General features: G+C 42.3%; 1 protein-coding gene across 4 annotated transcripts in view; it reads right to left on the reverse strand.

Moving 5' to 3' along the window:
• The window catches only part of VTI1A (vesicle transport through interaction with t-SNAREs 1A), a 325,141-nt gene extending 311,759 nt beyond the window's left edge, over positions 1-13,382 (reverse strand). The window contains exons 1-3 of one of the 4 annotated variants that reach the window (XM_080643014.1): positions 13,118-13,380; positions 6,016-6,074; positions 3,949-4,059 (exon numbers count right to left, since the gene is read on the reverse strand). In XM_080643014.1, coding sequence (XP_080499140.1) covers positions 3,949-4,059; positions 6,016-6,074; positions 13,118-13,211 — 264 coding nt within the window. In that variant the 5' untranslated portion in view covers positions 13,212-13,380. Of the gene's footprint in view, positions 1-3,948; positions 4,060-6,015; positions 6,075-13,117 lie in introns of all 4 variants that reach the window. The other 3 variants (XM_080643011.1, XM_080643012.1, XM_080643013.1) reach the window with 3 other exon arrangements.
• Between the last annotated feature and the right edge of the window lie 189 nt (positions 13,383-13,571).

The raw sequence follows: 13,571 nt of genomic DNA on the forward strand, positions 1-13,571 counted from the left end.
GGTTCTTGGGAGGATGGAGAATCTTAGCTTTTACACAGATGTGTGGTCCTCCAAAGGGCCATTGCACATGAGCAGACATAGACATACAGACATACAGAATATCTGTGATATTAACATTTCATGGGGGAGGGCAGTGGTCGGCAAACCGTGGCTCGCGAGCCACATGCGGCTCTTTGGCCCCTTGAGGGTTCTAACGCCACTTCAAAATAAGACTCAGGCCGAAAACCGACTTCTGCGCATGGGCCACAAAGTTTTAATCGCACTGTATGTGCGCGCCCACACGTGGTATTTTGTGGAAGAGCCACACTCAAGGGGCCAAATATCCGCATGTGGCTCGCGAGCCAAGTTTTGCCGACCACTCACTGGGGTAAGGGAAGGAAGGGAAAATTATTTTTAAAAAGTCTAAAAATGTTCCCTTAGCGCCCTACCCGGTTTGGCTCAGTGGATAGAGCATCGGCCTGAGGACTGAAAGGTCCCAGGTTCGATTCGATCAAGGGCACATGCCCAGGTTGTGGGCTCCATCCCCAGTGGGGGGCCTGCAGGAGGCAGCCAATTGATGATTCTCTCTCATCATTGATGTTTCTATCTCTCTCTCCCTCTCCCTTCCTCTCTGAAATCAATAAAAAAATATTTATATAAATAAATAAAAATGTTCCTTAGAAGTGTAATGTAATAATGGAAAAACATTGAGATGCACTGCTCTAAAGGAAAATGACAGCCCTAGCTGGTTTGGCTCAGTGGACAGAGCATCGGCCTGTGGACTGAAGGGTCCCAGGTTCGATTCTGGTCAAGGGCACATACCTGGGTTGCGGGCTCGATCCCCAGTGTGGGGCATGCAGAAGGCAGCCAATCAATGATTCTCTCTCATCATTGACGCTTCTATCTCTCTCTTCCTCTCCCTTACTCTCTGAAATCAATAAAAATATATTTAAAAAAGGGAAAATGACAAACTATACGCTTTAACAACACATGATCCATGATACTGAGCACAGGATAATCAAATTACTAGACATGTGAGGAAGCAATGGAACAGAATAGAAAGCCTGGGAGTTGACCTAGATTTCATCCAGCAAGCAATGAAGACTCTGTAAGACTCTATGGACCCTGGGACGTATTCAGATCAGTGTGTGAGAATTCTGACGTGCTGAAGAGGGTGGTTTAAGTGGGAGAGGAACAAAAGGAGGAGAGGCTACTACAGCATCCAGACTGAAGAAATGAAGGCTTCCAGCAGTGGAGGTGGGACAGGAGATAGCTAAGTGACAGAATGGTTAATTCACAGTGACCAACTGGCTGTGCAAGGTGATGGGAGAGGGGAAAATCAAAATGAAAACTCGGAAGTGATGAGTACTTGTCAAATTGAAGTGTTGGTGTTGAATGGATTCTGGGAGAAGAATCCAGTAAATACTAAGATATAGGAATCTCAGAGGTCTGAGTTAGAAATGTAGTAAGTGAGGAGAAGCAGCCTGAAGAACCCAGGGAAGGCAGAGGGGAAGGGGAGGTGGGCTAGGAAAAAAAAAAAAAAGGCAAGAAGCCATTGGGCTATAAGGAAAAAGTACTGAGGTGCCCTCTGCCTTTCCCCATTGGCATAAATGTTCCCCCAAAGTTGTGCTATTACAGTGGGAATCAGAGAGCTGCTTCATTTGCAGTAAACCTGGCAAATGAGAGATGAAGGACCAATTCTGCAATTTTTTTCTTGAGATTCAATATTTCTAGATACGGTATATCACCATAAGAAAGGTATCAATATCTTTAAGAAGCTATTCTCCATTCCTTTAAAAAATAAGTAAGCTATAATAATAAAAGCATAATATGCTAATTAGACCAGACATCCTTCCAGACGACCTTCCGGACGAAGCCGGGGCTGTGAGGGAAGCCCGGGTCCCAGGTGCCAGAGGGAAGCTGGTGCCAGCAGCCGGGGGAAGGAAGGCCTACTCTTACATGAATTTCGTGCATCGGGCCTTTAGTTAACTATAAAAAGAAAATAAGAATAAAAGGGAATTGTATAAATATTTCCTACACTCTATTCAAATATCCCATGTGATATGGTAGAGTGGATGAAGGAAGCTGTAAAACAGGAATCAAAGGACCACTCACTTCTAAAAGCCCTCCATCAGCTTCTCATCAACCAAGAGGAAACACGTCCCCCCACAGCCTTGCTGACTTTTGCAACTTCCACATTCTTGGCAAATCCTCTGAAGTCATGGATGAACCAGTTGAATGTTCTCATCACTCCTTGGTGACATCACCCCGAGCCCAGGAGGGCATCTTGGGCGGGGGCGGGGCGGGGGGAGCTGAGTCACTGGTCATCCATGATTTCTTATTGCTCCTGCAGAACACTGGCAGTGTGTGCTTACTGATATGCTGGAAGGCCTGGGTTCTCACTGCACCAGATCACAAAGGATTTCTGTCTGCAGCCTACAACGCTGCCACCAAAGCTATAAAGCTGTCCTCAATGGCCTTGAGACCCGGCATTGACTTAGCTTACTTATTGGTGAAAGTCCTTCCAGGCATCTGTTTCCAGAATAGGGAGGTTTCGTCCATGTTGAAGATTTTCTCTGGCAGGTAATTTCCCTCCACAGTCAGCTTAGCTAGAGTTGCCAAAAATCCTTCAGCTGCCTTCTCACCAGCACCTGCTGACTCAGCACTCACTTTCCCGTTACGTAATGAGTAACAGTTCTTGAACTGTGTAAACCACCCAGAATAGCAGTAAACTCATCATCACAGCCAGGTCCAGCCTAATCATTCAACTCTACAAACAAACTTTCCACTTTGGCTGTAACGGTCCTGGTGCTGAGAGGGACACACTGCTGTGTCTGGTCCTCCCTCCAGGACATTAGAAGTTTCCCCATGTCTGACACAGGCCCTTCTCTAATTTTGGTTAAGTCTCATTGCCTTCAATGAAGCAGATACTTTAATAGCTCCTGTCACTTTGTTCTGTTCTGAGAGATCATAGCAATGGTGGCACTGGGAATGCCTGACTGGAGAGCAATAGCCACCATTGATTTTCTACCTTCATAGTCCTTACTCACTTTAATTTTGACTTTAGGTCAATCACTCCACATGGCCTCTTACTGGCAACATTAGCAGTGGGTTTTGTACACTTAGGGGCACGATGAATGAAACAACATGAGATTAAATCAAGCACAAGAGAGAATGATGTAACCAGGAGATATGTGGTAAACACGAGATGTACGAGGCTGTTTCGAGCATAGCACAGCACAGTTTCATAGCAACCTTTTTTAAATGTAAGTACAAAGAGTACACTCTAAAATAATAATAAAAAGTATACTATAGTATATGCCTAAACCCGTAACATAGTCAGTTATTGTCATTATCAAGCATTACGGACTGTAACTTATATGCAATATACTTTTATATCAATGACAGTGCAGTACGTTTTTAAAAATATCACCACAAACACGAGAGCAAGGCGTTGAGCAGTAACATTATGACACCATTATTACAACAGCATTAGGCAATAGAATATTTTCAGCTTGATTATATGGGACCACCATTGTATATGACTAAACATCATTAGGCAACATGTGATTATAAAATTTCAGGACATTTATGAGCCTCTTAAGTCCATCTGTGACTATTGGGTTATAAAGGCTGCAAACTTTTTAAGGCCTGAAATTTGGTTTCAAAATTCTAATAAATGCTAAATACCAGGAAATACTATCCAAACTCAAAGGACCACCTAGTTTGGGTATGTCTGTGAGTCATGAATCCAGTATCCCTTGACTTCCATCATTAGGTAGCTCTGTGAACATTTGTAGGTCCCGGGTCACAAACAATGAAAGGTATTGCTTGTCTTTTGCACAGCCTCCTGAAGACGACACACTTAATGCTGAGTGAGGCGAGGCATGTGGAGGAAATGTGAGAAGACATAAATAAAGATTCAGTATAAAGATCAGTAAATATGACAAAGGATGGAATTTGACTCACAAAATCTGTTTCAAGTTTTCCCATTTCTTGCTTGTAGCTTCTCATTCTGTTGCTGTACATTCCTCGACTTTGGGGCGGTATCTCTCGGACTTCCAAATCCATCTGCTCAAGCTGACAGGATGAGAGCAAAACGTCATTTAAACCGTATGCTTACTCTTTATTTGACCAGATGTTTAGAGTAGAAAGGATTTCATTTCAATTCTTCATTTTACAGTTGAGGAACCAGGTCCAGGGAGTTACCTGCCTGGGATCAAATAATATTGGGACTACGTTTGTGCTTCATTTTTGTTTAGGTGAACAAACAGTTACTGAGTGCTTGCCAAGTAACACATTGAGCACCAAAGTACTTACTTTCTCAGGAATTTCTATGAAAACACATGCATTAATCCAAACATCCTTAATAACAATGATTTTAATATGCTTGAAGTATCCCATCATTCAGTCCAACTTGGCCAGGTGTTGTGACCCCAAACCACCAGGACTATGGGGAAGATAAACCAAACCATTATTTCCAACCTTGAGCACACAGTGTCTTCCCAGCCTTAGTCATTTGGTAAAAATTCTTCTAGAAAGTCTTTTCTGATTAGGAAAATCACTAAGCAACATGTGATCTCATCCTCCAGCTTCACTTCTTACACTTTATCACCACGTTGATTTGGAGTTAAATGGATACAGTAAAATGTTAAATTATACAAAGCTCACTGAAATCACAGCAGGGCACTTTTTAACAACCTGTCATCATATAACACTTCAAATACAACACATGAGCATCTAATGGGAGGCAGTACAGAAATATTATGATGGTTAAGAAGATAGGCTTTTAAGTCAGATGCCTGCGTTCACACTCATTTAGGGCCACAGAGCAGTAACAAGTTAAATCATACTTGCAATATTTGACTTTTAAAACAAAATAAATGGGGTACAATATTTTTTGCTCCCTGTGAATGTATTTACATATAAAAAATAGTGGATTACTTAGAGCTCTGGGTTTAGCATATACCAGTACAGATACAAATTCTTACTCCACCACTTATTGGTGTGGACCTCAGACCGGTTACTTAACCTTTCTAAGCCTCAGTATTCCCATCTATAAAATGGGGGGAGGTGCATAATCACAGTGTTGAAAATCACTCCTCCATGGTTTTCTCAGACTCCTGTAAGTCTTTCTGGGCATGCCAAGAATGCAAGGCCCTACCACTCTTTCCCCTGGACATTTCTCAAGGTAGGATTTGCGGGGAGCAATGTTGGGAGAGGAACTTCTGGGACAAAGGGAAGGCTTGCTTACAGGCTGCTGTAAAGCAGTATGTTTCCCAGGCTCCATGTTCCTCTCCTGTAAGACATTCCACTGTATGTGTAGGTATACATCTGGGCCACCTCTGCCACTCCTGTGGAAATTGGGGCTCAGGGAACTCATACAAGGATGCTCAAACTCTGGCAGCTGCTTTCGCTGTGAGTGATAAAAGTCTTTTGTCTCTGACCTAAGAATTTCGTGTCTTCTATTAGCATCCATGAAATTGTGGCACGCTCACTTATTAGTGAGCAAGTAGGAAAAAATCTCAGATCCTTAACAGTTTTTGACAAATAGTACTTGTCTCCCAGAGTTTTTATAAAAATTAATATTATTAATATTATAAAACACTGCTGGCTCCCAACTGCTCACCTGCCTGCCGGCCTGATCACCCCCTAACCACTCCCCTGCAAGCCTGATCGACGCATAACTGTTCCCCTGCTGGCCCGATTGCCCCCAACTGCCCTCCCCTGCAGGCCCAGTCACCCCCAACTGCCCTCCCAAAAGCATTGGCTATTGACAGCTATTATAAAATGTATTATTAAGGAATAAAAATTAGAGCTGGATATTTAATGATATTCTGGATATTCTCATCTTTATTAAGAAAAACAAAATCCCAAGGAACTATTAAATTCTCTTCAATTTAAAAACGAATGAATTTTAAATTATAAAATGCTAATTAGTCATTTTACATTTCTGCAATAAAACAGGCTAGTGGAAGGCATCAGCTTAAATGACTCTGGTCGTGTGTTAAAATATATTACCGAGTCTGTACATACCAGTTCTTTTGCTTCTTCAAGCTGTTTCTCCACATTTGCAACCATCTGTTTCTTCTCATCTGAAACAGACAATTATATCAGAAAACTGCTAAGAAAATAAATAAATTTAATATTTAAAAACTTCTATTTTTCTATACCTTTTTCCTTTCTGATCAATCAAATTTGAGAATTACCATACCAGGCAACTGACCATATCATTCTTTGGTTAGAAACCACTCTAAAGTCACTAATTCTAGGCTGTCTAGAAATACATAATCTTATGGAGTACCTAGTGATTAAGGGATGCCATAACATTTTAAAAAGAAACCAAAAATTGTTTTGTTCTTTAGAAGATACTGTGTCAACAATAGCAGTTTTAGTGGTGGCATGAAGAATCTGCAAAATCTTCACTATAATGAATTGGGAATAACTGATTTACAGATACAATTTAAAAGTCACAGGCAAAAGCAATTCCTAAAACTGGACAAGATCTAAACAATCCCCAGTGTAGGGTGTGCAGGAGGCAGCCGATCAATGATTCTCTCTCAGCATTGATGTTTCCATCTCCTCTCCCTCTCCCTCTGAAATCAATAAAACAAACAGGCAAAGATATATATAAATAATAAAAATTAAAAATAAAATAAAAAAACTGTATTTCCGTTAACACTAAAGTTGGGTGTAATAGAGGAAATATTTGAAGTTAGGACTACTGATTCCAAACCCAAAGTCACTACCTACCCACTGATTATGGAATATTGGGTAAGAACAGTCTGTACTCTCAAAAATGGACATGAAAAATGCCCACTGCATTATCTTTAGTTTAAATAAACTGATACAAGTGAAATTACTTTTAAACTGTGAAGTGCTAAGTCTCTGTATGTGGTTTATTCAAACTCTACCAAAACCAAGTTATAATGGAACTGGAATCCCCTTTTTCGGGAGAGACACATCCTGGCAGGTATTTTCAGAAAATGCTCCCTGCCCCCCATTCCAAACCATTTGTTCTGAGACTGCACTTAAGTTTTGTGCTAACCAAATTTATTGAACATGTGTCATTTTGTCTTCCTAGCACCCTTCTTTTCTCAGGCAATAACTCCCCACTCTTCTGAGACTGTCCTCCACCACACAGGTCAGTGGGAGATGCTGTCTCCTTCTATGACCCTGCCTCTCCAGTCACAGTGACTTGGCAAAAGATGGGCTCCTCATCCTAGCTAGACCAATCCTAGTAGCTCAGTCCAAGCCGACCAAGCAAAGTGCTGGAGCCATGGGAAAGTCTTTTCCTCTCTCCCTTGGTAGAGTTATGAGAACAGGCGTTTAGAAGCTGTTGGCATCCATTGGCCTAGCTACAAAGAGCAAGCATCAGTGGTTAAAAATGAAGCCTACCTTTAGAAAGAAACAAAGCTGAGAGATAGACAGATAGGACAGAGGGGACAGACAGACAGACAGACAGACAGACACAAATGGATTAGAAAGAGTTAGTTAATTAGTGTCTGGTTCCAGATAATTCTGAAATAGACTAGAGGCCCGGTGCACGAAATTCATGCACTGGAGGGGAGGGTGTCCCTCAGCCCAGCCTGCACCCTCTCCAATCTGGGACCCCTCGGGGGATGTCCTAAACCAGCAGTCGGACATCCCTCTCACAATCCAGGACTGCTGGGTCCCAACCACTCACCTGCCTGCCGGCCTGATCACCCCCTAACCACTCCCCTGCAAGCCTGATCGACGCATAACTGCTCCCCTGCTGGCCCGATTGCCCCCAACTGCCCTCCCCTGCAGGCCCAGTCACCCCCAACTGCCCTCCCCTACAGGTCTGGTTGTCCCCAACTGCCCTCCCCTGCCAGCCTGGTCCCCCCCCCAACTGCCCTCCCCTGCAGTCCTGGTCCCTCCCAACTGCCCTCCCCTGCTGGCCTGATCACTCACAACTACCCTTCCCTGCTGGCCATCTTGTGGTGGCTATCTTTGACCACATGGGGGGCGGCCATCTTGTGCAAGGGCATAAGGATCAATTTGCATATTACCTCTTTATTATGTAGGATTTTGCTTGACTTTGCACAGTTAAGTTTCTTGAACAAACAAGTTTCTTTTTCTTTATTTAAAGTTGGGTTTCTGTGACAAGGAACCCGATGATTCCTAACTGGCTCATACAACAGACTAGAAAAGTTGTGAAGCTTGAGATGGGTATAACACCTACGAGCTAAATAGCCCTTCAGAAGGACAGCCAACACCAAGTGGGGAGAGATTATTTTTATTTAATCTTGTAGCTGTCACATACATAGGTTTTTTGCATGTACTCCAGCCCATGCCACGGACCTCCAGGACTAACATACACCAGTATTTCTCATTAACAAAGGAAAACAAAACAAGCAGCCCCCCTTGACCTCTAGTCCCCTTTGCTACTAACATCTCTCTCCTTCCAGCTACAGTCACATTTCCCTCCCTCCTCCCCCATTCCTCCCTGTAATCCTGCCCACACCCCACCTTTCTACTGAGATGACTCTCTCAAGACTAATGACCTTTGTTTGCACAAACTAATGGACATTCCTTGGTTCTATTTTTATTTAATCTTGTGGCATCTGTCATTATGCTCCTCCCATCCTGTCACTTTCTCCTCTCCTGGCTTCAGCGACACCCTTACTCTGTGACTCTCCTGAACACGCACTTCTATCTCTGCGTCCTCTGCTGGGCACCCTCTTCCTCAGCCCATCCTCTAACCACCGGTGTTCCTCTGAGTCTAGTCCTTGCTTTCCCCCACCTCTATGATGATCATCTATGCCCCTGGCAATTTCATCTGCTCCCATTTATTCACTATCTTATTACCTATTTATGATGCTAAGTCTTTACCATTAATCCTGATATATTTGCAGGACTCCACACCTTTAATGCCCACCTCCACAGTGATTACCTGGCAAATTGCTATTCAACACTCTCTTCAGAAATCAGTACCTCTAGGAAGCCTTTCCTAACCCAACAAGAGTTAACCACTTTCAGTTACATAAAACACCTAAACTTTTACCTAATTTTAATGATTTCTCTCTCACCTCTACGGGTCTGATTTACTTCCTACTTTGGAGGCTCTGGGAAGACAGGAACTGTGTCTTAATCATCTTTATAGTCCTAAAATCCAGCACTGAGCCCTGGCATATAATTAGTTCTTGAAAAATGATATTAAATTGAATAAATAATGTAGACCAGCCCGGCCAGTGTGGGTCAGTGGTTGAGGGTCAACCTATAAACCAGGAGATCACAGTTCGACTCCCAGTCAGAGCATATGCCTGGGTTGCCAGCTCGATCCCCACTGTGGGGTGTGCAGGAGACAGTCGATCGATGATTCTCTCTCATCATTGATACTTCTATCTCTCTCTCCCTCTCCCTTCCTATCTGAAATCAATAAAAACATATTTAACCATTTGTACGCCATAAGTATCTATAGACGCAAGCAGCGGAACTTTTTAAATTAAATTCAAAATATCGTGGCAGTTAACTGGTTAAAAAAAAAATGATGGCTTCTTCCATACATATAAATATCTGATCTCCAAAAGACTCCAGGGCTTAGCATAACTAATCAGCTAGACTTGAGCATCTCCTCCAGAAAGGACACTGTCTGGCCCCACCACTCCCGACTCCCTCCTTAACAGCCAGTTAAAATCCAATTCCAATTTCGTATCCCAAAGCCCCTGATCATTCGTCTCCTTTCAAGTGTAGGTGTTCATCCAGAAAGATTCATCTCACTCTAGTCTAGGCACAGACAGGAAGCAAGAATTGAGGCCCAAGGTTCCTTTAAAAGTTCAATTAATATAACAAAGTTGGAGGAGCTGAGTCCTGCCAGCTTTTGCCGTCAGCAGTAGCAATAACACCCATCACTAATGGCTAATTCCTGTATTTTCTCTGAAGGAAAAAATGTGCTAGTATGTCACATGTTTTATTTCATCGGAATTTTACAACACTGTAACTTTGAAACTAATACCCCTTTCTTCCCCAGTTTTACAGATGGAGTTAGCAGGCTTAGAAAGACCAAGCAATTTGCCCAAAATTGCACATCTGGTGAGTAGCAGAACTGGGACTCTAAACAGATCTGATGCCATATGTGACTCTTAACCATAATACCTTTCTTGGTATATCTGATTTACAGCCACAAAGTGAATGGTGAGGTATGCAACTAACTGCAAGAGAACATTTCATTAGGTCCTTCAGGAAGCCTGCCTGTTGTAATGGAACCTCCACACCTATATAGTGTCCCTCTAACTTAGAATTCATCACCAGAGGGAAAAGAACTCTAGTTAGTATTAGTAATGGTTTCCACTCATCCATTTCCCTGGCTTTACCACAGAACACTAATCATTAAAATCAAATTTCAAATACAGTGCCACAGAGCATTACCTAAGAATGGACTGATCCATCTCGTTAGTCCAATTTATAAAGTTAGTTAAGATTCAAACACTTTAGTGTAAGAGCAAAGTCTTTTTATTGTTGAAAACATATCACAGAGCAATCAAATTTCTGTTTTAAAATGAAGTTTTAAAATATTTATTCTTTTCTATTCTCTTTGGAAGTAACACTTTAATACACTGTACATGCACAGCGGAGGGGATTTAATTGCCATCAGTCCTACTCACTCGACTTCAATTTAAATAAGTTAATATGTTGAAGAATGAAATGCTTTGACTAAGAAGTTAGCTCCAACTTTTAACCTCAACTGAAGTAAATTATAGTTCCTCTCCTCTGGGTCAACCACTAATGATGCGCAGAGAAAGAGATTATAGTTACTTTTAATCATACTGTTTTGCCATATTAATTTCAGTTAGTTCATAGACATACATCTGAAATTCATTGCTACCTAGATATACTTTCTTTTTTTTTCTATTTATCAATTAGAAACAGATTATAAAGAGAGCAAGCACAAGTAATTATTAAGAGGGAAACCACTGCATTTTTAGGAATAACTAGTATTCAATTATTTAAGTCAGCAAGCATTCTTCTAGTGCCAGACATACAGTCTCCTTTCAATTTCAATATATCTGCTGTGTTTGGGCCTCACATTATTCAAGAGCTAAGGAGAGTCAAGGCTTTATTTTTAAGATACTTAATCCCAATGTTTCCTTCTGTGTGGTAAGAATGGTTACATTAAAATTTAAAGACAAGAAAAAATAAATTCTTGGAAATAGTTTTTACAACTTTGAACTCAGGGATGATTTTATTACTTTATAACACAGCTTCCCAGTACAAAAGCAATTCTCCCAAACAGCAACAAAAAAGTGTTTCTACTGCTAAAATTATTACAATTTAAAATGAGCAAAAATCTAACTGAAACCACAAATCCTCATATTCTGATGTTCTGGGACTGAAGTCAAAGGAAGGAATCTCCAACAGCAAAGACAACGAAAATCAAGATGATCTTGGGCAGTGGAGAAAAGCAGGACTGAAGAGAAGAGGCGAGGTGATGTATCATGAAGTGGCGAGGCCATCAGCCACTTTCTCCACAAAAATCTGAGGCAGCAGAGCTCGGTAGTATATGCTACTTTGGGTCTCTCCTCTTGTTCCCTCACTTGGACTCAAAAACCTCTTTAGGACATCATCCATCTCCTGCAGAACTAACTGGGACTTCAGGAGATGAGTGGGGTATAAGTTCAGAGATCCTGGCTTCAAGCAAATATCCCTATTAATAGAAAATAGGTGGGGGAAGAAAAACAAAGAAATAAAGGAAAATATTATTTATAAACACATAAGTTTGGGGGGAGGGGAGGGAAAGGGAAGAGGAATAACTTGGGTCCCGGGGAAATTATTGCTGGCCTCGCGGACTGACTAACAAGGTGAGACAGTGAAGTTGCGCAATAGTTCATATATCAATGAACACTCCTTTTCCCATACTTTACACCCAGAGCTAAGGTAGGACCAAGTCTAGCATCCTAATGATAGTTCAATTTCCCTAACACAACTAAGCTGAAAAGTAACAATCCTATCTGCAAACTACCTCTTCACATTAAATCTGTATTAGAGAAAGATAAATCTTAAAACAATGTCTTACAAAAATCACAAAATAGCCCAGCTGGGGTGGCTCAGTGATTAAAGGTGAACCTATGAACTAGGAGGTCACAATTGATTCCCTGTCAGAGCACACGCCCTGGTTGCAGGCTCAATGCCCAGTATGGGGCTTGAAGGAGGCCGCTGATCAATGATTCTCTCTCATCATTGATATTTCTATCTCTCTCTCCCTCTCTGAAATCAATTTAAAAAATTACAAAATATCACATTTATATATTTGCTTATTCAAAAATCTGATCTCAGCCCCTTCTAAATAAATGCCAATGAATCAAACATACCAGTAACTCCCGCTTTCACATAGTTGACAGTCTAGCATAAAAGACATGCTAAAAAACAAACAAACAACACAAAAATAAAAACACTTCTGGATGGAAGTTGTGGAATTTTAAACGTGAGAGAAACTGTCCTGTACCAAGTTTTTCGTAACATTGGGGTATGGTCCCCCCACCCCAAGAAGAATGAGAAATAATAAATGGGGTTGGGGCTACAAAAAATACTAATGATAGTAGCAGCTAACACCAAGGAAAGACTTTACATATGTGAAATAATTTAATCTTCCCAACAACCCTATGAAAGACCTACAATTCTCTCCATTTACCAAGAAGGAAAGTTGAAAGAGGTTAAGAAACTTGCCTAAATGTCAAAACTTCTAAGTAGCAGAGGTGGGATTAGGCACCATGGCTCTTAACCCTGTTTTGCTGCATATAATACTACCGTCGTTACTAATACAACAACGTTAGACCCCTCATCTGCGTACATCCATTCATTCATTCTTTTTGAACACTCTCACATCTCTATATAATACAAACGAAAAACCAAACAAACAAACAAAACAAAAAGACTCAGAGAAACATTCCCAAGAGTATGCAAGTAACCAAGCGGCGGAGTCCGAGCTGCAGCCCAGAAGGGCTCTGTCTACTGCACCTCAGAGCCCAGCTTGGACTGTCAACCAAGTTAAAGCTCCATGGCGGTAGGGTCCCAGCACCACCTCACCCCAGCCTCGCGCCTACGAGGCACCCTAGTGCAGACGCGTTCCATCGCCCGGCACCCTCCGCGGGCCATCCCAGCAGGACAGGGCTCTCACCAGGGGGCAGTCGGGGTACCCTGGCAATCTTGCTTGTGATCTCTGCAGTGAGCACCGCGAAGTCCTGCTCGAAGCCTTCGAAGTCGGACGACATGGCGGCTACGGAGGGACAGGCCAGGCCGGAGCCTAGGTCGGGGCAGGGATAGCGCGGAACTGGGGAACACAGTATAGGAACCCCGGGACCTGCCCTCGAGATCAGAGCGGAGAACCGGAGACAGCTCCCAGCCCGGCCGCTTCCTGGTTGTCCGTCGCAATCTCAGTCCCCCGGAAACTGGGTTGGTACGCTTTTTAGTTTCCTTTCAGGCTTCAACATGAACAAATGCTCTAAGGAAAAGTATTTTAATTAGTGCCTGCAAGAGCCCTCTCAAAACAGTCGTCTTCTAAGGAATCCATGAAAGTTTTTTTAACCCCTCCACGTTGTGGAAGCGGCTCCAGATCTCCAAGGTACAGGTCA

The sequence above is a fragment of the Plecotus auritus genome (assembly GCF_963455305.1).
Source record: "Plecotus auritus genome assembly, chromosome: 9".
NCBI lineage: Eukaryota > Metazoa > Chordata > Mammalia > Chiroptera > Vespertilionidae > Plecotus > Plecotus auritus.